Here is a 27,414-nt window from a genome sequence, read left to right as displayed (position 1 = left end):
TCATTAATCATGTGTTTCTTTGTCTAATACGTTCTCCTATTTATTTGTATTGTAGTCCTGTAATATTATGTTGTCATTTCAATGTTATATTTAACATTGCCATTAAAGTGCGAGGTTTGGCATGCAACAAAACCAGGTTCAATCCACCATTTTTTCCTTTAAAAATGTCCTGTACCAAGTCAGGAATATGGCCATTGTTATATTATTGTTCGTTTCTGTGTGTGTTACATTTTAACGTTGCGTCGTTTGTTTTCTCTTATTTTTTAGTGTAATTTCACATTGCGATAAGACGTGTCACGGTACTTGTCTATCCCAAATTCATGTATTTGGCTTTGGTGTTATATTTGTTATTCTCATGGGATTTTGTCTGATGCTTTGTCCGTTTCTGTGTGTGTTGCATTTTTGTGTTGTGTCGTTGTTCTCCTCTTGTATTTAATGCGTTTCCCTCGGTTTCGATTTGTTGCCCCGATTTTGTTTTTTGTATATGGATTTATGAGTTTTGAACAGCGGTATACTACTGTTGCCTTTATTCTTATACTGATTTTAGCCATAAGTATGGATACAATACAATAAAACATCAACAAGAAGTAGAAATAATAATTTATATTGTCTTATTCCTTTCTTTTAGATATCATTTGTTGGTTTGACTATTTTATTTATTATGCCTGTCCACGCTTCATTGTAAATATAAGGGAATTTGATAAGACTGTCCTCAAAGGGAGATGTTTAGCGCTATAAAACCAGGTTTAATCCACCATTTTTTCTACATTTGAAAATGCCTGAACTAAGTCAGGAATATGACAGTTCTTGTCCATTCGTTTTTTATGTGTTTTGTCATTTGATTTTGCTTTTTGATTATGGACTTTCCGATTAGATTTTCTTCTGAGTTCGGTATTTTTGTGATTTTACTTTTTTCTGTACAAAATGAAGTAGTATTGATTTTGCCTCTGAATGATGACACTATATAAAAGAGGGACGAAAGATACCAAAGGGACAGTCAAACTCATAAATCGAAAATTAACTGACAACGCCATGGCTAAAAATGAAAGAAAAAACAGAAAATCAATAGTACACATGACACAATATTAAAAACTAAAGAATAAACAACACAAACCCCACCAAAAACTAGGCGTGATCTCAGGTACACCAGGAGGGTAAGCAGATCCTGCTCCACATGTGGCATCCGTCGTGTTTCTTATGTGATAACATATCCGGTAAATAGTCTAATTCGGTAGGTTACATTCATGAAAGGGAAGGGGATTGTAGTTACGACGTAAGAAACATATCCGATATCATTTGTGAAACGCTCATCCCATAACCGTCAACCAAGTCGTGATGGCGTCCGTAAAATTTACGAAGGGATGATTTCAACTTCACCATTTGAAACTCTTGGTTTGATAGCTTTCATGTAAGCAGCAACCCTCTGTTAAGAAAATCATGATAGGAAATGCAAGCACGGGAATATCGTATCAATTGGGAGATATATACCCCGTATGCAGGTGCTGCTGGAATGTTGCTACTCAGAAATGGAAATTTCCTCCAAATTATTACCAAGATAACCTAAGGAACTTTCCCACAAATAGAGCCAGGAATTATGTACATAACAAATTTTAAAAAATGACATCCAGTCGGGTGCACTTGAACCAACCATGGCAGATATTATATATAACTGAGATGTGTTATTATAACATGTGTTGGGACGTAATAGAAACAACAATTAAGTAATCTATAACAGTATCAATTGTGGATAGAATATTCTTACCCTTTTGTTTTTGTCGGTCTTTATATGTTGTGTTTCTGTTGATTGTTATTTGTCTTTGTTACCTTTTTGTTTTTTGCTATGGCGTTGTTTAAAAGTCCCTTAAGGTATCACATAAGTCTGTAACGGTGAATTGCCCCTGTCTGATACAAACAAAGATTGTACCGTTCTATATTTACGACTGAGAGTTGAAGTATTCATTTTTGTGAATCTAACAGTGCCAGTGTTAGTCAAACCTATATTGTATATTTGAAGACAAGTATAAAAAAATGAGTATATAAAACAAATAAACGTTTATCAAAGAACAAGGATCAATCTTAAAAGTATGACAATTTGATTTAAAATTTATCAGAACAGAATCTATTTCTAAAAGCTAAATACTTTGTTAAACAAGTTACGTATTCGATCGAGTACATGAAATGTTGTCATTATATGGTCTTTACTTTGTTTTGAAAATTAAAGCTTTAGAAAAAACCTAGACTGCAACCTATGATTAAAAATTGTCTTTAATTTTAAAATGTGAAGATATGTATTGTATTTTTTGCAGGGTTGCAGCCGAGGTTAATTATTCTTAAAGCTGTAACACTTCATTAAAAGATTAAATCAAAGTTTAAGTTCAAGCTCAAAACATTCATAACCATCCGTTTATAACTTCGAAACCTTGAATTTGGTGTGCCGAAAATTTTGTAAGAAAAGAATTGATGTTACAATTATATTTTTGAGATTTTTTAAGTAAACATTAAACCTTATTAAAAGCATTAAAATGTAAGGACCAATTTTAACCCTCTTCGAACCAAGTCCCTTTCTACAACATAGTGGTTTCAATACTTTGGAAGGACTTATGCTACTTCAGTGTCCCTTTCCGCCAAAAAAAAACCCAATCCCATTTGTATATCTAAAATTAAAGGCTTCCTAGAACTTGAATTGCTCATATTGAGAAAAATGCCTTATTCTTTTGTACATTAAATATATATTATTTGGCCGTTAGTTTTCTCGTTTGAATTGTTTTACATTGTCATTTCGTATTAGACTATGTGGTATGGGCTTTGCTCATTGTTAAAGGCCGATCGGTGACCTATAGTTGTTAATTTCTGTGTTGTTTTGTTTCTTGTGGAGAGTTGTATCATTGACAATCTTAATTACCAAATCTTCTTTTTATATATCGTATTTTTCCTTAATCAATTGTTCAAGAGCTGTTCTTAACTAAATGATCATTCCGATAAGGCGTTGTAGATGGATTCCGCATGTTGATTTCTATATCAATTATGATTTCGTAATTCTAGATATTTATACTTGAATTTCACTTAATAAATTATGTTTTTGTTAAATTATGTCAATGGTCATTGATTGACAGGAACAAATAACAAAAACAAAACATTCATCTTATTTAAGATACCTACCTATACTGCAAAAATAAAATAACATAAATACAAAACTCTAAGGACTTGATACAGGCATTTCCGTGTGTAGTAGATGGTGGTCAATTGATCTTTTTTTTAAATGGTCTTGTGGTTTCAGACAAAAAGAGTGTTAACAAAGTTAACAACGACAACGGATGTCATGTGGTGGCAATAACTCACATAACGGTGAGCTGGAAATATTCACATTGAATTATCTTTTAAATTTTTTTATTTAGATGTTTTATATTAGATTTGATTTAAAAAGACCTCTATTACGACGATGGTGTAAGTGTGAAATCCCAAAGCTAATTTGTGAGATAAAAAAAAATACAAAACTCTCTCTCCGTCCTCTCCAAAAGGAGGTTAATGCCACTAAAAAGAAGTATTTTTCAAAATGTCTATTGGTGCAGCTGTGTCATATTACAAATGTATCAACCATTTAAAAAACAATTGTATTGACTTGTTCAAGAGATCAAAGTTAGAAACATATCTCTTTATATGATAATTCAGCTTTATATATTGATATTAATGAATAAAGGGCTAAACATAATTTAAATAAACACAGATAATATTTTTTGTATGATTTCAACCTACTTAGACAACATGTTTGTTCATGACCTTTTCCATTGTTTAGATTTCCAAGTTAGGTTTCGTCATTATTTTTGTCTTTCTCAGCCCTTTTCTGACTTCAAAAGTATACCAGTGATTGCTGTCTTTAGATTCTTCCTCTTTGTAATTTCCGTTAATATTAGAAAGGGTGCAGGAAGCATATCACCATCCTCCCTTCTTTCGAACAGCACAATTAGTATTGTGATATTCAATATCGTTGTCCTTATCTCGTGTGGTAAATTTCATACCGTTCATGGGCTGCATCGCTAGATCTGTCATCGAGTCACCTGTAAAGCGAAATGGAATGACTAAAGTAATATGAACACTAACGAGTTGGATGGAGGGTTGTCTCATTGGCACTCATACTACCTCTTCTTATAACTACTAACGGAAATTATTAAACTTAAAATTTGCTACGGCAAGGTCCTGGATTGAGTCCTTTGTCTTTGTTTCTTAATGTTTCAAACAATTTTTTGGACGCAAGAGATTATAAAACGTGTTATTTTCATTTTTTTTCTCTATTCTTTTTCTTATTTCCCCATCAATCACTTTTCATCCTGATAATACACCCAATTATTCATGTTATTCTCTATCCTGTACTTAAGCTTTTTGTAATTTTTTCTCTATTTTTGAAATGACTGTAATATTTTCTATGTTATTTCGAATAGGCAGAACAAAATAATACAGTCATTTCTTATAATTTAATTCTGAATTCCATCTTACACAGGGTGAATCATGAAAAAACGTTGATGACGTCACGGTCACATGACTAAATTATGTCTAAGAGCTGATAAAAAAAACCGACGTCAGCCAACCAGAATACGCGTTACATCCAAAATTAATTATTCTTTATTGCATTTACAGATATTCTACACTTTTTGCCCATTACTCTCTATTCTGTTAACCTCGTGAAGGACATCCTTAATTAGGTACGCTAATTACAAAATGATATGATAACCATCTTCATACGTATGTGGAAAGATACGATACATTGCTTTTTAAAACGGTTATTGTGGATCTACAAGTATAGATGCTGCATTGATTAAAGTAAAGAAAGGAATTGAAATATGTCCAACAGATTATGTAGTCACTGGAAATGAAACTACTCTTGATCATGGTCAAATTTGTATGAATAAAAATATATAATGTTTTTGAATTGACCTACTAACTTCACATGGATTAAATCAATCGACAATAGATTGTCTATTCCTTACAAAACACCTTCTAAATTTCGATTTAAAACCAATGAAAGCATTAAAAAGACCTTTTTAAAAGGTTTACGTTTTTTAACCTTAAGCTATGGATGAGATAAATTTATTGGGCTAAAAGGGCTAGATTCAACATCAGTGTATAACAGCGATCCTATACAAAATAGTGTCTTTCTAAATGATAGAAGGGCTAGATCCAAGAGCAGTATATAACAACATATCTATATAGAATAGTGTCTTTCTGAATGATAGAAGGGCTAGATTCAAGATCAGTATATAACAGCGATCCTATACAAAAAAGTGTCTTTCTAAATGATAGTGGGCTTGATTCAAGATCAGTATATAACAGCGATCCTATACAAAATAGTGTCTTTCTAGAATGATAGAAGGGCTAGATTCAAGATCAGTATATAACAGCGATCCTTTACAAAAATTGTCTTTCTAAATGATAGTGGGCTTGATTCAAGATCAGTATATAACAGCGATCCTAAACAAAATAGTGTCTTTCTAGAATGATAGAAGGGCTAGATTCAAGATCAGTATATAACAGCGATCCTAAACAAAATAGTGTCTTTCTAGAATGATAGAAGGGCTAGATTCAAGATCAGTATATAACAGCGATCCTAAACAAAATAGTGTCTTTCTAGAATGATAGAAGGGCTAGATTCAAGATCAGTATATAACAGCGATCCTATACAAAATAGTGTCTTTCTAGAATGATAGAAGGGCTAGATTCAAGATCAGTATATAACAGCGATCCTATACAAAAAAGTGTCTTTCTAAATGATAGTGGGCTTGATTCAAGATCAGTATATAACAGCGATCCTAAACAAAATAGTGTCTTTCTAGAATGATAGAAGGGCTAGATTCAAGATCAGTATATAACAGCGATCCTAAACAATATAGTGTCTTTCTAGAATGATAGAAGGGCTAGATTCAAGATCAGTATATAACAGCGATCCTAAACAAAATAGTGTCTTTCTAGAATGATAGAAGGGCTAGATTCAAGATCAGTATATAACAGCGATCCTAAACAAAATAGTGTCTTCCTAGAATGATAGAAGGGCTAGATTCAAGATCAGTATATAACAATGGAATCGCTGGTTTATACTGCTTTGACATTATAAACAAGGGATTAATTTTTTACGGAATAAAACTAATGCAAAAATATATAAATGCGCTTCATTCCTATTAAAGAAAAAGACAAACAAACAACAGTGAACAAAACATAACACAGATAACCAAAGAACCAGCACCACGAACTACACAAACAACTGCGGGTGGTCTCTGGTCTCAAAAAGGGTAAGCAGACCCTGCTCACCATGAGGCAATCGTCGTGTTGGCCATGATAGTAAAAAATGTGTAATCAGTTTTTTTTGGTAGTTCACATTCGGAGGAAAGGGCACGTGATTGTAGTCACAATAATTTGAACGTCATCTTTTTCACAGATGTTAAAATAATATGCAGCTATTCATATTATTTCTAATAAAGAAATCAAATCGGAAAGTCCCTAATTACATGGCAAAATCAAACGACAAAACACATAAGAAACGAATGGACAACAACTGTCATATTCCTGACTTGGTACGGGCATTTTCAAATATAGAAAACTTAACTCATTACAGATACCAGGATCAAAATGTAATATTTACGCCAGACGAGTGTTTCGTCTGAAAAGGAATCATCAGTGACGCTCGAATAAAACAATGTTTAAAAGGCAAAGAAGAGTACAAAGTTGAAGAGCATTGCGGACCAAAATTTTTTTTAAGTTTTGCCAAATACAGCTAAGGTTTTGGGCGGTGTGTACTCTTTCCGAAGTTGATCGACATTTTTATAAAATAAAAACTGCCAATTTTAACTATTCAATGCCTTAGGGAATGGAATCGGTACTGATTGAGTACGTCGTGACTGTATGTGGGGAAGTGCACTTTTAGTCAATCATAAATCTTAACCACTCTTATTTACGTTGTAACCATTGCCATTTCCATTGTCAATTTATACTTATTATGGACTTCAATAAAACAAGGCAAGTAACTTGCCTTTCTTTAAAGTGATTGTTGCATTTTTTGATAAAAAGATATATGTGCACTTTCCCTCACGAATTCACGATGTCCTCAATCAGAAACGATCTCCATACGTATGAAATAATGAAAGTTGACAGTTTTAAGATTTATTCAGACGTCTGTCTACTTCAGACAACTCTTTTCTTTTTAATTGTTTCTAATTTGTCAAGCCTTGGTGGCTTCAAAGTAAAAATATTACAATAAGTTGTTTGGGGTCATACAGTGGCCTGTAACATTTCATACCTTTGTCCTTTACGAGTGTGTTTTTATTATGAATGTATGAAAAACAAGTGTAGAACGATCCAATGAATATACCTACATGTATGGTAAGGATCAGATAAGATGTTACAAAATGTTCTCAAAGTGTGTCCTAGAACAGAGCAATACCGGTTCGTCGATAAAATACCCGCATCCAGCTTTAGCAGCATCAGAAGATCGTAAACCAAGAAAAAGTATATGCCGACCTGAACCTGACAAAAAACAAATTAAAAAGATCAAAGGTTCAACGCCATTTAAATTTTCTTAGAATTGTGAAGTTAAAAATGTTTAACAATGCGAATCAAATGTATAAGTGTTAGATAATTTTAAAAGTTTTATTATAAATATGTTATATTCCAATTTCGATTTATCTTATACTGAACGCAAGATTTCAAATTAAGATGCATATGTCACAAATCCTATTTGACAAATTATTTCAGGTATAGTGTCCAGCTAGGATCGTGGTTTTTCGAGTGATATGATCGGGCTTTTTCGAGTGTGACCACATTTTTTTAGTGATTATGATCAAAAATGTAAACCAACAAAATTTCGTTGTGAACTGTCTGTATATTTATGAAATGTAATTCAAATTCTATTGCATATGGGAATCAAAAACTGGTTGGATTTAGTGTGTAAACATGCTTTTAGTTTTCGTTTTTTACGATTTTGTTTTGTGGCGGCAGGGGCAGACTTCTATCATTAGAATATATTTTATTACATAAAATTCTTCTGATTCTTCTCTGTTGTCCAGTTGGTTTCTTACTGCGTTTTGTAAAGAGCAGCGCCATGAGCGCCTGCTAGCCCAGAAGCGTTTTCAAAGAATAAAGTTCATTCTCTTGTGGTTGTGGCTTATTATCTATATCTTGCATGATTAGGCATTTTTCGTGTCATACTGCACAGAGCGTGACATGCAGAAATGATTTGATAATTTGCGTCAATTTGATTTGCCTATCTAGATTCGGCATTTCATGGACTATTCGTTAAGTCATTGATGACCTTCAAAGGTTACGACGATGTATATTTCATATGACAAATACTACACCAAGGATTCGCGTTATTATTTTATTTAAACAACGAGAATATTGACCATATTAAGACAAATAGGTTTAACAACTTGTGAGAATGGAATACCGTTTGATATCAACTCTCGTTATTTAATTCAAAAAGAATAAAATCGCCGTATTATATTGAAATTGAATAACTAGAGTTGATATCAAGCGATATAAACCTATAAATAATTTCACAATGTCATAAAAAAAATTATGAAAAACTACAGGGAGGTTTCCTTTATCCATGTAAACTAGTTACCATAGTTTCTTGAAAACTTGTAAGTGCACTTAAAACATTTTGTCTGACAAAGGATCCAATAACTTCAAATTTAATACTGGAAAGTTATGGTAGAACGTTTTCCGCATAGAATTAAATTGAAAAAGGTTAATTTTGACCACCGTTGTAATATGGTTTTGTGATTTGCTGGGATGATATGAAATTGTCCTTCACTTGATTACAGATATTATTTAGAAAAAGTCATTTTTTCAAGTCAAAAATACCTTTTTTTATCAAAATTTTCTTTTAAAAAGCCGGACCTTTTGTTAAAAAACCCGGACGATATCACAGTTGCTCTCGAAACAGCCCGGACAATAATAAACAATATTTTTTTTGTTAGATACAAGTAAATTATGCTACTTTGTTGATCAAAACATGTATAGTTATCATAATAAGTTAGGCATTCACGACGAAAGAAACTATTATAATTACGAATTAGCAGTTAATTGACCTTATCGCATGGTTTTTCACTCAAAAAAGCCCGAACTACACTGGAAAAAAACGGACCGAATCACTCAAAAAACCGCGATCCTAGCCGGACACTATACCTACAATGTATTTGCCCTTTTATATATATTCTATAACGTTTGATTGAAATTAATAGAAATGTTTTGTAAAACACACAAAAATCATTGCTATCCCAATGTTTCAATAATTGTTTTATGATACTGACACTGAGCCAGCATAGAGAGTTATTATGTAGTTGCCTGCCGTTGAATTTTACCTACCTATCCTTATTGTATCATTGAAATTCCATTACTTCAACTTCGTACTTTATTTGGCCTTTATATTATTTTTGATTCGAGCGTCACCGCTGAGCCTTTTGTAGACGAAACGTGCGTCTGGCGTAAATATAAAATTTTAATCCTGGTATATATGATGAGTTTATTAAGTACATTGTTAGAGAAAGGTAAATTTAGATTAATATTACCTGAGTTAAAATCAATAAAATATATAAATCACTGTATACAAATAAAGTATCCTAGTGATTACACGTATGCCAGACTAATAATACATCGGAATACACGACCACCAAAGTTTTGGAAAATTCCAACTTTTTATCAATCAACAAACCAGCATGAGATGGTAAGTTTATTTAGTTGTTGGGGATTTTAGCTACAGGATTTAAAAATTATTTTACAAACTTTGTGTTTTTCACAAAACTCTTTTGACTGTCAGAATTTTGGCTGATAGATCACATCATACTTTTTTTATGTATAATAACATTTTGAAGTAGGGTTGCCATTATGTATTAAACATAGAACTTTGTACTAGAAGTTGAATAATCATCGTAGTAATGGATATCGTACGTAAACGTTTTGAAAGGTCTGCCTAGCCGGACAATTAAAATAGGCTGAGTTAAATGAGGAGCTGCATTTATCTTCTAAATGCGCAGCAGTGTTAACGTAGACGATACAAATACAAAATTCCATGTGTATCGGCGTACTTTTGTTCGTCATTTTTTTTTCAGTACCTGCATAAAATTGATTAGAATACATTGATATAACTGTTGAACAAAAGACTTCTTGTTGAATAATGCATTACATTGTGGATTTGGTAAAAAAAAAAAACAAATAAAAAAAGATCACTCAAATTGGTGTGGTATTTAAAACATACTGTATACTGTGCTCAAATAAAGATTTTGAAATTTCTGTTTTTATTGTGAATATATAGTGTTATCCGTAAAATTGTAAATATTTAACCTTTCAACGTATGTAAATTAATCAGTTTCGTTTTAGATCGTGAAACTTTAAATTAAGTTACATATGAAATGTTCGTATCATTAAATAACTGTTGCTATAAAAAAATTATACAAGTAACAAATACGTTGTTTATTTATTTTGTTAACCAAATCTCACAAATTTTATTAAAATAAATGTGATTCATTTTATTTGATAAGCATGATGTATAGATACTTCAAACTGATATTCAAGTGTTCACCCACAAATAAAGACTCAGCATAGACCCCAACGAATTATATGCGTTGTAATTTAAGTGTTCATGATGTAAATCAATACTGTTCAAACATAGTTATACTTCGTAATATGTACATATAGGTATGTTATAAATTTAACTGTCTGCTGTTTACAATAGAAAAACTTCGTTATGTACCAATGCTATTTATAGGTGAAGTCATTAAAGTGTTTTTATTGCAACCCTATTTGACGCGACAACCTAGGTATAGGAAGATGTGGTGTGAGTGCCAATGAGACAACTCTACATCCAAATAACAATTTATAAAAGTAAACTATTATAAGTCAATGTACGGCCTTCAACACGGAGCCAACACTTTATATAACCATTTGACTTGATTTGGACTGCTGATTTGATGTTCGACAGAAGTAAATAGTCGGACTTTTAATATTTTGTATTATTTTTATTAGAACCGCAAACGACAGTAAATTAACAATACAGATCCATATTTTGTCTGAAAACAAATGAAGAAAGTTTTCATAGGAATTTCTATAAAAAGAAATCCATAATGGCCGTACGTTGTCTCAGTGGCAATCATACCACATCTCTTGATATTTGTTGTGGTTATAAAGAAGATGGAATTTTCTTCTTACGCGACATTGTTTTATCATTATACTCAAAAGGTGACAGTCTATATAGAATCAATCATGTAAATCACCTACCTCTGTGTGAAACGATCAGGTAGTTTTAGAAACATAAATTCAAACATTAATTTTCGATTGATTCGGTGTAATCAATGTCTAATCATGCTAAACGTTTGTGACCTTATGAACATCAAAATGGCAATTTGCAGAGGAAAATCTCTTTATTGTGAAGTTTCCCGCCCAAGGATATCATCATATCAGTAATCAGCACTACGGTGTTGACATCAGTATCAATGATATGGTCATTTTTATAAATTTACTTTATCTAATAGCAAAAGTATGAATTATTCGAAACAATACTGATTTTTTTTTATTACCGGCATGGATTATAGCTCATCGTCTTTTATATAAGCTTTGGATTTCAAATATTTTGGCCACGAGCATCACTGAAGAGACATGTATTGTCGAAATGCGCATCTAGTGCAGGACAATTGGTACCGTTATTTTTTTTTACCGTAGCCGCATTTCGCATAACTTTTTGGAATTTTGGATCCTCAATGCTCTTCAACTTTATACTTGTTTGGCTTTCTAACTCTTTTTTTATCTGAGCGTCACTGATGAGTCTTATGTATACGAAACCCACGTCTTGCAAATTGAATTATAGGCCTGGTACCTTTAAAAACTATTCATAACATTTTACATTTTAGTTGGAGATAAAATTGAGAATATATAATTATTTATACTGACCATTTCAAAATTAAGAATTTCTTTAGTTGAATCTGTGTTGGTTAAGGACTTTCAAAACAGTTGTGTGCCAAGTATAGTTTTACATCAAAAGTATTTTTATGATAATAATTAAGGGCGCTATGTAATGAAGAAGGTACTAATTGGTTGATAGATTATATTCAACATATTAATAGTTATCGTATAAAGGTCTTAAGTTTTATTGTACCTTTAAAATAAATCCAGGTAAAGACTTTCCGTTTAGAATTTTCCCCGAAGTTCGGTATGTCTGTCAGTTTACCATATAAACGTTAACGTTTGTAATGTCAGGGAAATAAATCGAATAAGGGGTACATAATTTTTCTTACTAATGTCTAAACATGATTGACAGATAATCTTTAATTATTTATAACCACAACACATATAAGGAGTCAAGTCAAATGGAAATATAAAGTAATTATTTTAGTTTTCTTTAATTTCAGGATAGAAAATACAAAATAAATGGTTCTCTTGTTTGCAGAATATAATGGGAGATTGGAATGAGGTAAGGATTTGTGTTTTAGATCTGATTGGTCATGTTACGTACTGATATAAACTAATAATGACGAGAACTGTATTATTTTGATTTGAAAATTTTAGATATCATGTTTCATTGTCGGTATCTAGATCTATTTTGCAGTACGGTTACCTATACGATCAGAGGTCGCAATATATTTAGCCATACGGAGCGGATATGATTTCTAACGCAGTCTCGCATTGCAGTCGAAGAAATCATAAACAATGGCATTTGACAATTGATATAAGTATGGATTTATGTTTATATCGTTCTTCCGCAATTCAATGATTGATATCTGTCATATGCGTGTTGTTGTTTACAAAAATCGAGTCAATTGTCTTCTTTTCGTTTTAATTGTTTAATATTTGTTTGATTTGACCTGTACAGCTTCCTATACGGTATACGGTTTTTCTGTCTATGAAGAAATAACATAAAAAATGTGGTTCACACTGAATAACCCGCGTAGCTTTTTCTTATAATTTAATTACCGCGGTAAACCATGAAAAAACGTCGATGACGTCACGGTCACATGACATAGCTATGTCGATTGGCTGATGAATAAAACGACGTCAGCCAATCAGACGACGCGTTACGTCCAAAATTAAATTATATATGTTTCATTTAAAAAATTATATCACATTATGTATACTGTCATTACATCTTTTTTGTATTTATAGAAACTCATTACTGCTGCACAGGACGGAAAGATCGAAGACGTAAAATTATCTTTACAAAATGGAGCCGACATTGAATATAAAACTGTAAGTGTACCATAGATACTTAAACTCGATTATACAAGTTTTACGTATGATATCTGGGTCACAATGCTTGTATCGATTTCTTTTACTTCGCTATATATGCATTTAATGACTCATTTATACACATATCAAGAAATATATGACTCTCATTGACGTATCTGTATAACAACAATGACGTATGTTAACATTGTATATTTACAAAAAAAAGATAATTATAGGCAATTGAGGGACTGGCTTTAATGATATCAATATTAGTAAATTAATGTTACCAAAATGTATCTTTCTGAATAGTTATCAAAAGAGGGACGAAAGATACCAGAGGGACAGTCAAACTCATAAATCAAAAATAAATTGACGACGCCATGGCTAAAAAAGAAAAGGACAAACAAACAATATTACACATGACACAACATAGAAAACTAAAGAATAAACAACACAAATCCCAACAAAAACTAGGGGTGATCTCAGGTGCTCCGGAAGGGTTAGCAGATCCTGCTCAACATGTGGCAGGATTATAATTTCGTCTACATAAGACTCACCAGTGACTCTCAGATCAGAATAGGTGTAAAGCCAAACAAGTACAAAGTTGAAGAAATAAAAACACAATAAGCTATAAAAACTAGTGACGTATAATTCGCATGATGATCAGAACAACACCACCTCGATGGTAGCGTGTGATCACTTTAACTGCAATAGATCGTGGGTACAAACCCTTGCTGGATCAAACCAAATACTTTAGCTGTTTATCCACTAAGCGCGCATCCTCTTCCTCCTCCTCCTCCTCCTCTTCCTCCTCTTCATCATCATCAACACGGTATATACCAATCGTAAAAATAAAAATTAAGATCGTCTAAATATAATCAAACCACAACAATAGTGGTAGTAACTGCGATACAGAAATGAAGCATCATTCTTTTTCACTTGAAACACATATCTTATGAACCCACGTGCTGGGCAATGACACCAACTCATAACAAACGTTAGCAAAATGATTATCTTCTTAAATCAATGCATTTTTTGAAAGTTAGAACATACTAATAATCAAACCACAACATGGACGGCGACAGACAAACAGTTAAAAGACGATATAATGTTTAATTTAATTTCAGCAAAACTACAATACTACGGGTTTAGCATATGTATTAACACAGCAAGTTTCGAAAAAGTACAAAGAATCAAACAAAAGATGAAGGTACAGAAAGTGAAACCAATTTGTTTTTGCACTAGTTAGTTTGAATTATGATACAGGTTTTCATGCCATCTATATTTTCACAGGTCAAAGGAACAACTGCATGTATGTGGGCCTCATGGTATGGACACGTGGAGGTGATCCGATATTTACTTGACCAGGGAAGTAATATAGATACACAAAATGTATGTTAGATATCATTTATTTCAATCTGATTATATTTGTCATATGAGGATCAACATACAAGCATATCAATCTTCAGTAAAGTCTTGACGACCACTAATTGCTTGTTAGTTTTGCGCATCACATCGTTCTGACCTAGATAGTTTTAATTTTGATTTCCTTCAAAACAAATGATTTTATAAACGATTTAATTATATTTCAAACAACACTTTCTTGGTTTGAGAATCGGGCATAGTAAATCACATCTTTAGGCGCGCGCGCTTAATAATAATTTTTCAGATCATATATATAAATGCAATACAAATACTTATGATGTTGTAATACACACATGCGAATCGTCAACACGTGACTTTTCAGCGCTGTTCAAATCAAAAAGATTTAAAGGTAGAATAAAATTTTGGGTAAAACATTAACTTGCAATACACATTTTATAAAATAAATAAAAAACGTATTATTATTTATCACGAAAGCTTTTATTTTTGACTGACTTGTGTGTATTCTCTTCAGATTCGACTTTTCAATAAGCTCTTTTGAAAACAGGTTGTGAACCAAATCAAAAACAAATTGTTCATCAAAGGGTGTTAATTTTTATCAGTTTATACGTGTAAATTTGTTCACACTATTCGAGCCAGGGATGTGCCTTTTCGTAGAAGAATTACTCCAACTGAGTTATGTAGAAGAGCGAGTGAATTTGAAACCTACATTAGTGGTTATGTTCCCATCGCCAATAGTTTGACCGATCTCATGTTTTAGCGGTCTGAGAACTTTAGACTCAAGTAAAGTAGGATGGACTGTAATTTTACCGAGCGTGCTCTATTTTTTTATTGTCATATGTTGACTGCATGTAATTCCACTTTACGGTTGATGCACATACATATAAGGGTGTGCTTATCCAGTCCAATATCGAGTTGAGGAGTATTTCAAATCAGAGAACTTGGTCTCTAGTTGTTAGGTAGGGTTCAGCTTTGAGGGTTTTGTTTCCGGTGTTGTCTTTCCTGCTTTTTGCTATGAGGTATCCAGTTAGTTTTAATGCCCCTTTTGGATAGGCAACCACATAACTCTTTTATGTTTTGCCAATTATGTCTGGGGAAATTTTTACCATGGTGAGAACATCTTGAGCTTTTAATTTGGATCACACAACTTGTTTAACCCCTTCTTTGAAATGGTTACTTTATCAATGAATATCTATTATAACATAAAAGGTATCAATTTTTATTTACCAGATAAGCATTTTGACAATCAATGTCTCTTCAGTAATGCCCGAGGCCTTAATATTTGACATTGTTTTAAAAGGATGAAGAGCTAAAACCAAAAAGGACAAAAAAGTATAACCAAAGCCAGTCAAGGAAATTGAAGGAATCAGGGCTTTGCATGAAAGAGACACATTCTTTAATTTTAAATTATTTCATATAAACGAGATCAATAAATATTGTAGACAAATGGTTGTTAATCAGACATTTCTCATAAATATAAACACGTAAACTTTTCAAATTATATCAAGTGGGGTCATGGTACACTACTGTTGCCTTGATTTACTCGTCTCGTCGTACTTAATCCAATGACATTAATATCCAATACCAGCCTCTGATCACTATTTTTCTTAACAAGACAGTTCGACTGGAGAATATGTATTAGAGATTATTTATTTCGAGTTTTGCCAATTATTCATCTGATATAGTACATTGATTATTTCTTCTCCATAATAGTGTATTGTTTATCATTGATTTTTCATGTCAGTTTCCTTACTTCGATACTTGAATGATCTATACTGAACCTTTTCTTAATTGTCGTTTATACGCGCGTCTGGCGTACTAAATTATAATCCTGGTACCTTTGATAACTAATTATAAATTCAAAACGGACACAAAGGGTTCAACTCCCTCATGAAAAAATCACTTCATAGGGATTTGGGTCTTGTCATGTAGCTTTTAAACTGTTGTGGTTCTTTTCACATTTCTTTGGCCTTGAGTGCTACTGATGTAGTTAAATACTCCCAAATAATTAACACATACACTTTATATAAAGTGTTGTTTTTATGTGTATTATTTCAGATAAATGGATTTTCAGCGTTAATGTTGGCTGCAGCAAACGGACACTTGGGGGCTGTACGACTATTAATTGAAAGACGGTGTAACAAAGAGGTCTCATATGTATGATTTTTTTTAATATATTCATATATAGTTTCCCTTTTTAAATTTAGATATTATTCCTTTACAGTGAATCTCAGTTCAAAGTACGAATGAAAAATATAGAAATATAAAGGAATGACGTTTCCTACAATAAGAATGAATGACTTTTCCCAAATTATATAGGTTTAACATCTATTAGAAAACAAACAAAACAAACCTTGTAGGTATATGATTAAATAGGTATATGATTGAATGATATTTTTATACATTAAAATGTGTAACTTTTCTAGAAATATCAATGACAAGAATTTTCTGGAAATACAAAGGAATAAAAAAAAATGTATAACATCTATCAGAAACATAAATTAATAACATATTTTATGAATATAAATGAATAACATCCAAATTTGGCTATACTTTTTGGACCTTTTGGATTATCGCTCTTCATCTTTTATATAAGCTTTGGATTTCAAATAGTAGCCACGAGCATCACTTAAGAGACATGTATTGTCGAAATGCGCATCTGGTGCAAGGAAATTGGCACCGTTAATTTTATTGTACATGTTTTTAGCCATGGCGATGTTAGTTTAATATTGATCTATGAAGCTGAATGTTCCTCTGGTATCTTATACCACTCTTTCGTAGAAATATAAATGTTTAAAAACGTAAATACAAAGTCGTCACATCGTGCTCATCAGTGCATACATACTTTTCACGATTCTTTGATACAGTTTTGTTTTGTTAAAGATGATATATTATGAATCAACAGTATACAGTATGTGATGTTAATCTTGACCGTTTTGAAAGAGTATCAGCAAACATTTGTTGGAACAATTAAATTAAACCAATTTTGATCATAACCCGTGATGTTGATCTAAGCAGATAAAGATATTATACAGTAATGTTCACCCTTTAAAGTTATTGTGCTATGTAATCACACTTTTTATTCATATTGTTTACAATACACATAATAACATATAATTTAATAGAGAATGAAAACAGGTAAAGACACAAAAACCTAATCAAAAGTAGAACAGGTACAAGACAATGTATGAATGCCCGAATGAGGTCTTCGTTTGTCTCCTGAACAATAATGTATACTTTCAGGGGAAAAGGACGCCTACAGCATACAAATTCTAAAATTTTAAAAGACATAAAAACACTCCTTCAAACGTATCTTGCTAAAAAAAATAGTTTCAGTCCAATAACATCTGCTCAGATAAAATCGGATGCAGATAAGATTTGTTTTAATCTTATTTCAGATAACTGGTAATTCAGTGTTACATTTTTCCGCTTGTTTGGGAAATCTAACAATGACCAAATGGTTGGTAGAACATGCAGGAATGGATCCCTCGATTAAGACATCATGGGTAACACTTGGTCTTGTATATAGTATGTTCTTCTTTTCAAACACAATAAGCGGAGGGTAAAAAAAAGAAAACGACAACAGTTTTGCCAAAAAATATAGAAAAAATGAACAATAATCACAGTAACAAAATTAATACAGACATACCTTTCCCAAGTCATATGTACAGACAAAGTCTCCAGAATCAGCATCGACCAATTACATGTATGCACTGCAAACAAACGTAATAAATAATAACATACGGAGAGAGTTTAGCTAGCTATAAAAAACATTTTTACCTCAGAAAATGCATGTAATAATTCAAAAGTATCACACAGGTATTCATTTCTTTGATGTCTGAGCTTTTGATTTTACAATTTGATACGGCATTTTCCGTCTTGCATTTTCCTCAGAGTTCAGAATTTTTATTCTTTTACTTTATACTTCAAACACAAAATCAATCGTTCATACAACAGTCCAATAAACATAATATAAAACGTTGAACAATTAATTACCGTTCATACACGTCATACATATACAGTCATTAATTAAGAATTCTTTTTGTAAATTTATTGGGGTGTAAAAGCGTTGACCGAAGTATATTTTGTACTAAAAATGTACGCAGGGCAATGCTTTTACAACCCTAAAAAGTTACAAAAAGAAGCATTCAAAACTTATAATTACATTTTTTAGCTAGGATCATGAAAACACGATTTTTATCCAGATTTATTTAATTCACCTGTGCACTTTATTGTGGGACCTCGTGTCATCATGAATGATAAATGTTATTGTCTAATGCAATTGCTTACGGAATAACTTGTGATGTGCAGTTAGCCAATCAGAATAACGTATTATAATGAAACATACATCTAATGTAATTATTTGTATGTAAGCTACATACACACTTATACTATAAAGCATCACACAAACATTGGTTATAAAATATCTTTAGCCCAATAATCAGAACCTCTGTATTGACATTTAGTACTATTGGTATGGGTAGTGTCGTCTCATAACTGATTTCAGATTTGGAATCAAACTCAAGACGTTAAGATAATTAGGGCACGCTTCGTATTTCTTCACCAGGTCGACTGGACATCGTTAATTCAAAATAGTTACACATTGGATCCGGGGCTTATATACTATGTAGAAATGCATCAATTTATATCATAATTATTGTGTGGCAATTGTTTGTCATTCTGAACTGATGTTATTAAGCGTAAATGTTTTCTTTCTTTAAATAGTCTAGAAGAGCTGGGATATAAAAGAGTTATACCACTCCGACCTAGTGTGTCAGTATACGATATGACTCCGGCTTCCGGCCATCGAAATGATCTTACACCATGTACACTGACACACAAAGTCCGAGTGAGAACTTGATAATTTGTCTGCTACCTTCACATATGTTGATATATTAATAAATAACAACTGCTCTATAAAAGTCAAATGGTTCAAGGTAACCTTGAGTCATTACTATTTCTTTGAACTTTAATTTGTTACCTGTTGATATCAATATTGTTTGTTTTATCATCAGATTACCGTCATGAGTATAATCTTACTGATATTGAACAGCATTTTGCCAGAAATTTAAATATTTTGATTTGTCTTATTTCAGGGTGAAACACCATACGATTTAGCAAGGAAGCAAGTGCATCCTGCAGTGACGGAGTATTTACAAGTACATACTTGCTTATCATAAATATATTATATCATGCAGCGTGACAAGACATTGTTTTGGCCTCTTTGTATTAGCCCTTTACAAACTGGTTGTAGTTTATGAGAAGAACGAGTTATTTTACGCCAATAATTTGTACTCTTATACATACTTTTTTTAATGGAAAACACTCTACCCACTGCCAAAGAGACAGTATGTTAGTACTTGGATTATTAGTTGCATTCATTATCACATTTTACCTTGCGTTTCTGAATGTCATACATTACTTAATGTTATATTTTATATGTGTAAAGTTTTTCGTTTACTCCAATAGAATTGAATAACATGATGAACAGCTAATGCTAGCACTAAATTATGAGGATTCAACTGTCATCTTAAATATTAGATGTGTCACTTTATCTATGATATATCAATGGAACTAATTTTTGTTTTGTTTTAGACAGTAATTCCAACACTGGCTGAAGATTCAACAGGTCAGTTGCAATACATGTCAATAGTTGGAGGTTTGAAATATTGAGATTTGTTTGGTTTATCATATTAATATTTGTGATCAATTTACTAATTCACTAATATTATGTATGATTTATCTTTAGAATATACAGTAGGTACTCCTTGGATGGAGAGTTGTTTCATTGGCACTCATACCACATATTCTTATATCTATTAAAACAGAAAAACAAACATTACAAAGTAAGAAATATCATTCGATTCATTTTCAACTTTCTACACTATAAACATTTGTCTTCAATTTTTGATTGCTAGTATGCTATCATTCTTCTCTGAACTAATATCTATTATTCTTAGATGACAACGTTCCGATTGAAATCAAATTGATGACCGACAAAAATTCTGTTCCTTTGTACCTCAAATTACTGGAGTCTGGGTCTGAAAAAAAGAGGGATATTCGATTAGTCATTGTCGGAAAGAAGGGAGCCGGGAAAACTTCATTACTTAAACGACTGTTTGGAGAAGAAATACACAACAGAGAGTTGACCAGTACAAATGGGATCGAAATTCATAGAATAAGATGTAATGCAAATAATGACGATGGTGAATGGAATAAATTAGACGGTAGGGTAATTATATCTTAACACAACTATTTTTCTTTGTTTTTTCTACACATGCACAGTTTATCCGTCTATCTAAATTGAATTTTTGATAAATTTTCTGTAATTTATTTCAGTTGAATTTATTGATGCTGGTTGCGTGCATTTCGCTAATAGTATACATTTTAGTATTAACCATTTGTAAGTATGGTCTTGAGAAAAAGATGATAGTCCGTCGGAAGGAGACCCGTGTTAAGAGAAAGTCATATCTCTTGCACGTTAAAGACACTCTTGTAGATTTCGAAAAAGAGCAGGCTAATGCCGCTACAAGGCAGCACTCGCATCACCAACCTAGAAAGGGATTAATATCAGTTGCAAAACTTGTTTCCCAATCCACTATAAATAAATATGTATAAACTAAACTATTATTACCCTGTTTTTTGTCATGTTGTAGCAATCAAGACTATCTTTATCCTGGTATATATGATGAGATTTTTTGACTCATTTGATGAAAACATTCCTATAGAGTGAGAGGTGCATGGGTCATCAGCAATTTCATAGATTAAAATTTCGGAAAGATTTTTTTTTCAAAATAACATCTAGTCATATGTATAACCTTAATTATACCATTTTGGCTAGTTTTTTTTAAAATTGTGATAGAAAACAATGGACAAAAACGAATAACATGTGAACAACTTTGTCACGAATGACCGTAACCTCAATTTTGGCCGTTTCCACTATTAAGAAATCAGCGTGTTTTTACTTGCAAGGAACAAGTAACTCTTGTAGAACAGGAACCCATTACCTTCCAAAGCAACTGACGTAAATCTCCAAGTATTTTCTGGGCTTCAATTTGATTAATCTTTAATTATATGTGTGTTTGGTAAAATGTTCTCTGTCCTTTGCGCTTTAACTTTTTTGGAGTTGTTGAATACATTGTTCAACAGTAGAAGTTTAAATTTCTAATTATAGGCAACAATGAAGAAACTGAACGTCATGCAAGACTGTTAAAACCGTATGAGGAAACACTTATTAAACAGCGTAAGCGACCAATGAAAAAATCAGTAGAAGCAACAGCTTCTAATGCTAGGAAAAACTCACCAGAAACTATCTTAAATATGAGGGAATCAAAGGAATCAGAAGCGGCCTTTCTGCAGTCTGAAAAAAATACAGATTATGTTGGTCATCCTGTAGGCATTGAAAATCAGCCAACTGACATGATGTTAGAACAAGCATATAGCGAAATTGAAGCCATGCTACAATCTGATATTGATTTACATGATAAAGAGAAGTATGCCACATTATTATTATGGGATTTTGCAGGTGATGAAGAATTTTATCACACGCATCAAACCTTTTTGTCTCCAGACGCCATTTATCTCGTTGTTACAAAACTGAATGAGGCTGACGACAAAAAGGCACAAGGTAATGCTAAAATCCTCCTTATTATAGTCAAAGTGTGGATAATCAACTAGTACCGTGAAATAAATAGTGCTTAAAATCAATGGTCACAATTAACACATTTTCTAGGTTGAAGAAATTTATGATTTTAAACATAAAGATGAGAATGGAAATGGAGAATGTGTCAAAGAGACAACAACCCGATCATAGAGTAGATAACAGCCGAAGGCCACCAAAGGGTCACCATTGCAGCGAGAAATTCACGCTACCGTTCATTTTATGAGCATATAATACAGAGAGAGAACATTTTCTTATTTAAACAGTTGCATCCGCAAATTTGTTAAATAGGGAAGGGATGTTCATAATGCGTGAATTGAAAGTTTTGTCTTTACGCAAACCCAGTATACACTATAGTAATACACTATAAAGACTCATACGTCTTTAGTAGTGAAGTGATGAGAAAAATCTTGTTGATTTGCAAAGAAACTTTAAAAGCTAATAATCTTTAACATATTCCAATAAGTAATTAGGATTTATGTTCTAAATTAGTTTTAATAACTCTATTTTTAAGTTGAATTTTAAAAAATGCTGGGTTTTTTTTTATTTCTTTTTTTTATGAATGGGTTTTATAGAGTATACAAACAAAATATATACATGAATTACCTACAATTACAGCCATGGTAACAAAACTAATAGAAACCATACCTGTTTTAGAGTGTATTTCTTTAAGAGTGTATTTTTCAAGATTGCTAAAGCTGTATATGAATAAACCTTTCTGAAAATTTTTTCCGTGTCTTCAATGATCTTCAAATTCATATTCTATTGGGATCCACGTTTTAACTTATAAGATTCGAGTGTACCTGATAAGGCTTAATCTTGTTGAATAATCAAAACTTGTTACTGGCAGTCATAATTGTATTAGGTATATAATTGCGTCTAAATCCTAGCACTTTAGTATACGCTTAGTTAAATCATTCTGGAATTACCATCACTTTGTAGATTTATTTCGATTTTGGATGGATTCCATACATTGTTATAGTAAAATAGATGAGAAAAAAAATGAATATGAGGACAATACGAGAATAAGATATAATTTTCATCCACCAGTGGTTATTGTTGGTACATGGAAAGATGCTGTGAAATCAGAGAAAGAAAAGGTAAACTTGGTAATGAACACGTACAGATTCAGATGAGCGCACTTTCATATTGATTTTTATTCTAGTGTTTTTTTAAATTTTATTTCACAAAAGCCTGGAACTATAAAAAAATAACACAAATTGCATACGATTTGAAGATTGAGCATATTTTTAAGTGAACGAGACTTACGAATTAACATGAGTAGCAGTTTATCCTTTTTGAGGACCTAAGATCACTCCCAGTTATGCGTGTGGTTTATGTTACTCATTCTTAATATATCAGTTTAAAAAAAAAGAAGTGTTATTATTGCCAATGAAACAGCCCTTTACAAGAGACCACAAGATACAGAAATTAACAGTTATAGTTCACCGTACGGCCTTCCTTCAACAATGTAAAAGAATTCAAACGAGAAAACTAACGGCCTCATTAATGTTTAAAAAATAAAAGAAAACAAATATGAAACACATAAACAAACGGCCACTACTAAATTCCAGGCTATTGATTTGGGACAGGCACAAACATAATGGTGTGTTTCGTGAACAATTTTTTGTCTGTTAGACGTTTTTCTTTTCTAGCCAGGCCTTGTCAGTTAATTGTGAGTTTGTATGTCTCTCTGGTATCTTTCGTCACTCTTTTAATACTTAAAAACTGTCTATAAAGACTGTCGAAACTTTGAAAGAGGAAGGAAAGATACCAGAGGGAGAGTCAAACTGATAGATAGAAAATAAACTGACAACAACACCATGGCTAAAAATAAAAAGACAAACAGACAATAAAAAGTACAGAAGACACAACATAGAAAACTAACGACTAAGCAATATGAACCCTACCAAAGACTGTGTTGATCTCAGGTGATCCTGGATGGTAAGCAAATCTTGCTCAACATATGGCACCGTCGTGTTGCTTACTATGTTATTACAAATCCGGTAAATAGTGTCACATTCGGGAAAAAGGAAGGATATTGTAGTTTTATCCGATATCATCTGTGAAACCGTTATTCCATAACGGTCAAACAACTCTTGATGGCGTCCATAAAATTTACGAAGTGATGATTTTCACATCATCATTTGGAACTCTTGGTTTAATAGCTTCCTTGTGATTAGCAATACTCAATCAAGGAAATCATGATAGAAAATACAAGCCCGGGAATAACGTATCGTATTTGAAAATTGCGTTAGTTCAAAATGATAGATATTACAATATAGTTAACAATAGATAATTTGTACCATTTTGACAGCTTTTGACAGGATGCCTCAAGTTTCTTTTTAAACAGACTTATCCAAAACACTTCATTTTTTCAGATTGAAGATGTATGTAAAGAAAAACTGTTACGGTATACAGATAATATGGCAAATGATGAGCGCAGTCATGTAAGGCATGCAGTTTAAATTTCTAATACAGATGATAATAACTGTGTATTTCAACCAATACGACAAGACATCTTAAAGTTAGCCAAAACAAATAGAACATGGAATACAGACTACCCATTAAAATTTATTCATCTGGAAAAACGTCTCCAAGAGAAGAAGAAAGAGTTACCAATCATTTCTTTTCAGGAAATGAAGCATATCTCTACTGAAACACCCGAGCCTTTAAAAAATGAAGAGCTTATTTTGTTTTTGAAATTCCATCATGAAATCAGAGCTGTTGTTTATTTTGAAGATCTGCCAGATTATATTATTTTAGATACACAATGGCTGTCTGATGCATTCAAATGTATAGTTACAGCAAAGGAATTTCGAGCTGTCAGCATTCAGAATCAACAACTTTGGAAAGAATTCTATAATAAAGGAAAATTGCATAAGGCAGTTTTAGAGGAGATATTCCAAAAGGAGGAAAACATTTTCGATGAACACAAGGAACATATACTGAATGTTATGGAGAAATTCGATATACTTATACGACCAATAAAATCAGGTAATAATTCTTCCAAAGATCTAAATTGCTATTATGTACCTTGTATTGTTAAAGCCGAACCTGAGTGTGACATATACAAGATGTTTAAAGTGACAGAAGATAACTGTAAAAAATCCGCTTGGTTGTGTTTTAAGTTTAGATTTTTGCCACCACATTTAATGAATCATGTGATTGTTTCACTGTGCAGAAAGTATGAAGTTGCAGAAGTCGGTGTCGTTCAACAAGAAGAAGGAACAAATACCTCCAAACGGGTAATTGCTCTTTTCAGAGGTACTGCTGTCTTTGAATTAAGTAAAACAACAAAACTAAGTAAATTGCTCATAACGACATGTCCAAATCTTATTCTGGTACAAGTTTTAGAATTTTGGAAAAGTACAATTATAGTAAGGGGTATGTACAAATATATTGCCGACTTTGTCACAGATGAAATGAACAAAATTATTCGTACAAGATTCAAGATGACAAATGTTAGATTTGAGAATAAATGGGAATGTGGCCTTGTACAACCACAAACTGTTATAGGATCAAATAGTTTTACTGAAGAAAAAATGACAGAGTATTACTGTGAGACATGTGCCAACACCCACGAGTTTAAAGATGAATGGTCAGATCTACAAAGTAAAACACTATGCGTAAGTAAATTACTGAAAACCGTTTAAACAAAATATAATATTATCTATTCTTAAGATAGTCATTGAATGGTAGACATTCGTGGTTAGTTTGATTAGATGGAAGTTAATGTTGTTGCGTTGATTAGACTAGCAATCAAGAATACACCAAGGGCATATACTAAATAAATATTAAAAAAGGCGTAAAACAACATGGTATAACTAAGAAAGAATACACAAGAATATGCAAACTTCATCCCACAAACTAGCGGATTAGCAAGGCAAATGTGTGGCTTCTCTAATAACTCCTTTGGAATTAAGTATCTTTACATTGAATCATTACACCTAACATTATAACATCGGTTTTCTCTATGAAATTTGTGCATGCATTTTCCTATTGCAATTATTGCACAATTGATAACAATACTACATATAGTATAGCAGTTTAAGGAAATGCTTCATATAAAATTAAAGATCCTTATGACAAATCAAATATGAGTTTTTGTTTTAGTGACATCAAACCGGTCGCAATTTTTGTTATTGTAAAAACATTGTAAAATTTTCTTGGTCACACATAGGTTTTTGTAATATCTTTTATTTAGACTAACCTAGCGTTGTTGTATGATGTAGTTAATTCCAATTTTATATCTTGATTAATTGAATGATAAAAGATGAATAAACGAATATTACTAATCAATCGGATACAAAAGCGCTTTAAACTGAAATACATTTGATATGTACACTATTACAACTATAACAATACTAACGTAAGGATGTACTTAGGTGAGGTTTTGGAATTTGTGTCAAATTTTTTGGACTCCTTGGTGTTTTTCAATATACAAAACGAGGTAAAATATTTTGCCCCATAACACCCATTTATTTTTTTTCATATCAGACTAAATAGCTCACGAAAGGTCATAACATAAGGTAAAAGTCCGAGACAGCCTTTTCCCGTCATATTTTAAATCTCAAATATCTCGAAAAGGGCCATGACCTATCAACATTTTTAGCTTATTTTTAGTGTTGTCAACGGTTAACCGGTTAACCGTTTGAACTACCGAATACCGAATACCAAAAACTCTAACCGGTTAACCGCACTTTTTTTTTTCAATCTTAATAGATTTGATATAATTGTGTATGGAAATCATTAAATAGTTATGTTTTATTTAAAAAATGTCGTCGTGGTCATTAATTTGTTGAAACCAGTTTAAAGGTCGTGATATTTTGTTCATGCATTTGACATTTTACAGGAGTTTTAATAAGTAGTGAATGGCTGTTTATCACAGAAGTACATCTTCATTTCACGATCTTTTCACAATGGGCCCATAATTTATCACGACTTTTTCACGGTGTGCATTTTTGTTTTTTCACAGGGTTTCTACGGTCTCTTTACCAAAGTTTTCAGTTGGCGCCTCTTCACGGCCTTTTCACGACAAATAAAGGCATACTGTACTACATTTCACGGTCTTTTCACAATGGGCACATAATGCATTATCACGACTTTTTCACGGTGTGCATTTTTGTTCACAGGGTTTCTACGTTCTTTTCACCCAAGTTTTCAGGTGG

General features: G+C 32.2%; 1 protein-coding gene across 1 annotated transcript; it reads left to right on the top strand.

Annotated features, from left to right (window-relative positions):
• The first annotated feature begins 10,551 nt into the window (after positions 1-10,551).
• On the top strand, positions 10,552-25,866 carry LOC143059046 (uncharacterized). The gene is made up of 12 exons (XM_076232519.1): positions 10,552-10,680; positions 12,387-12,448; positions 13,138-13,221; positions 14,494-14,592; positions 16,642-16,740; positions 17,982-18,089; positions 19,680-19,742; positions 20,179-20,212; positions 20,544-20,810; positions 21,758-22,210; positions 23,186-23,343; positions 24,625-25,866. Exons 2-12 carry the CDS (start codon positions 12,431-12,433, stop codon positions 24,709-24,711), a joined length of 1,470 nt encoding a protein of 489 aa, XP_076088634.1. The 5' UTR covers positions 10,552-10,680; positions 12,387-12,430; the 3' UTR covers positions 24,712-25,866.
• The last annotated feature ends 1,548 nt before the right edge of the window (positions 25,867-27,414 follow it).

The sequence above is a fragment of the Mytilus galloprovincialis genome, chromosome 14, assembly GCF_965363235.1.
Source record: "Mytilus galloprovincialis chromosome 14, xbMytGall1.hap1.1, whole genome shotgun sequence".
Classification (NCBI taxonomy): Eukaryota; Metazoa; Mollusca; class Bivalvia; order Mytilida; family Mytilidae; genus Mytilus; species Mytilus galloprovincialis.
Note: the sequence above shows the minus strand (reverse complement) of the source record. Positions and strands in the feature narration are given on the sequence as shown.

Excerpts from the sequence above, each read along its gene's own strand:
- LOC143059046 (XM_076232519.1), top strand. Across the intron at positions 14,593-16,641 it reads GTAATATAGATACACAAAAT|ATAAATGGATTTTCAGCGTT; the intron begins GTATGTTAGATA and ends GTATTATTTCAG. Across the intron at positions 22,211-23,185 it reads TGACGACAAAAAGGCACAAG|ATTTATTTCGATTTTGGATG; the intron begins GTAATGCTAAAA and ends ATCACTTTGTAG.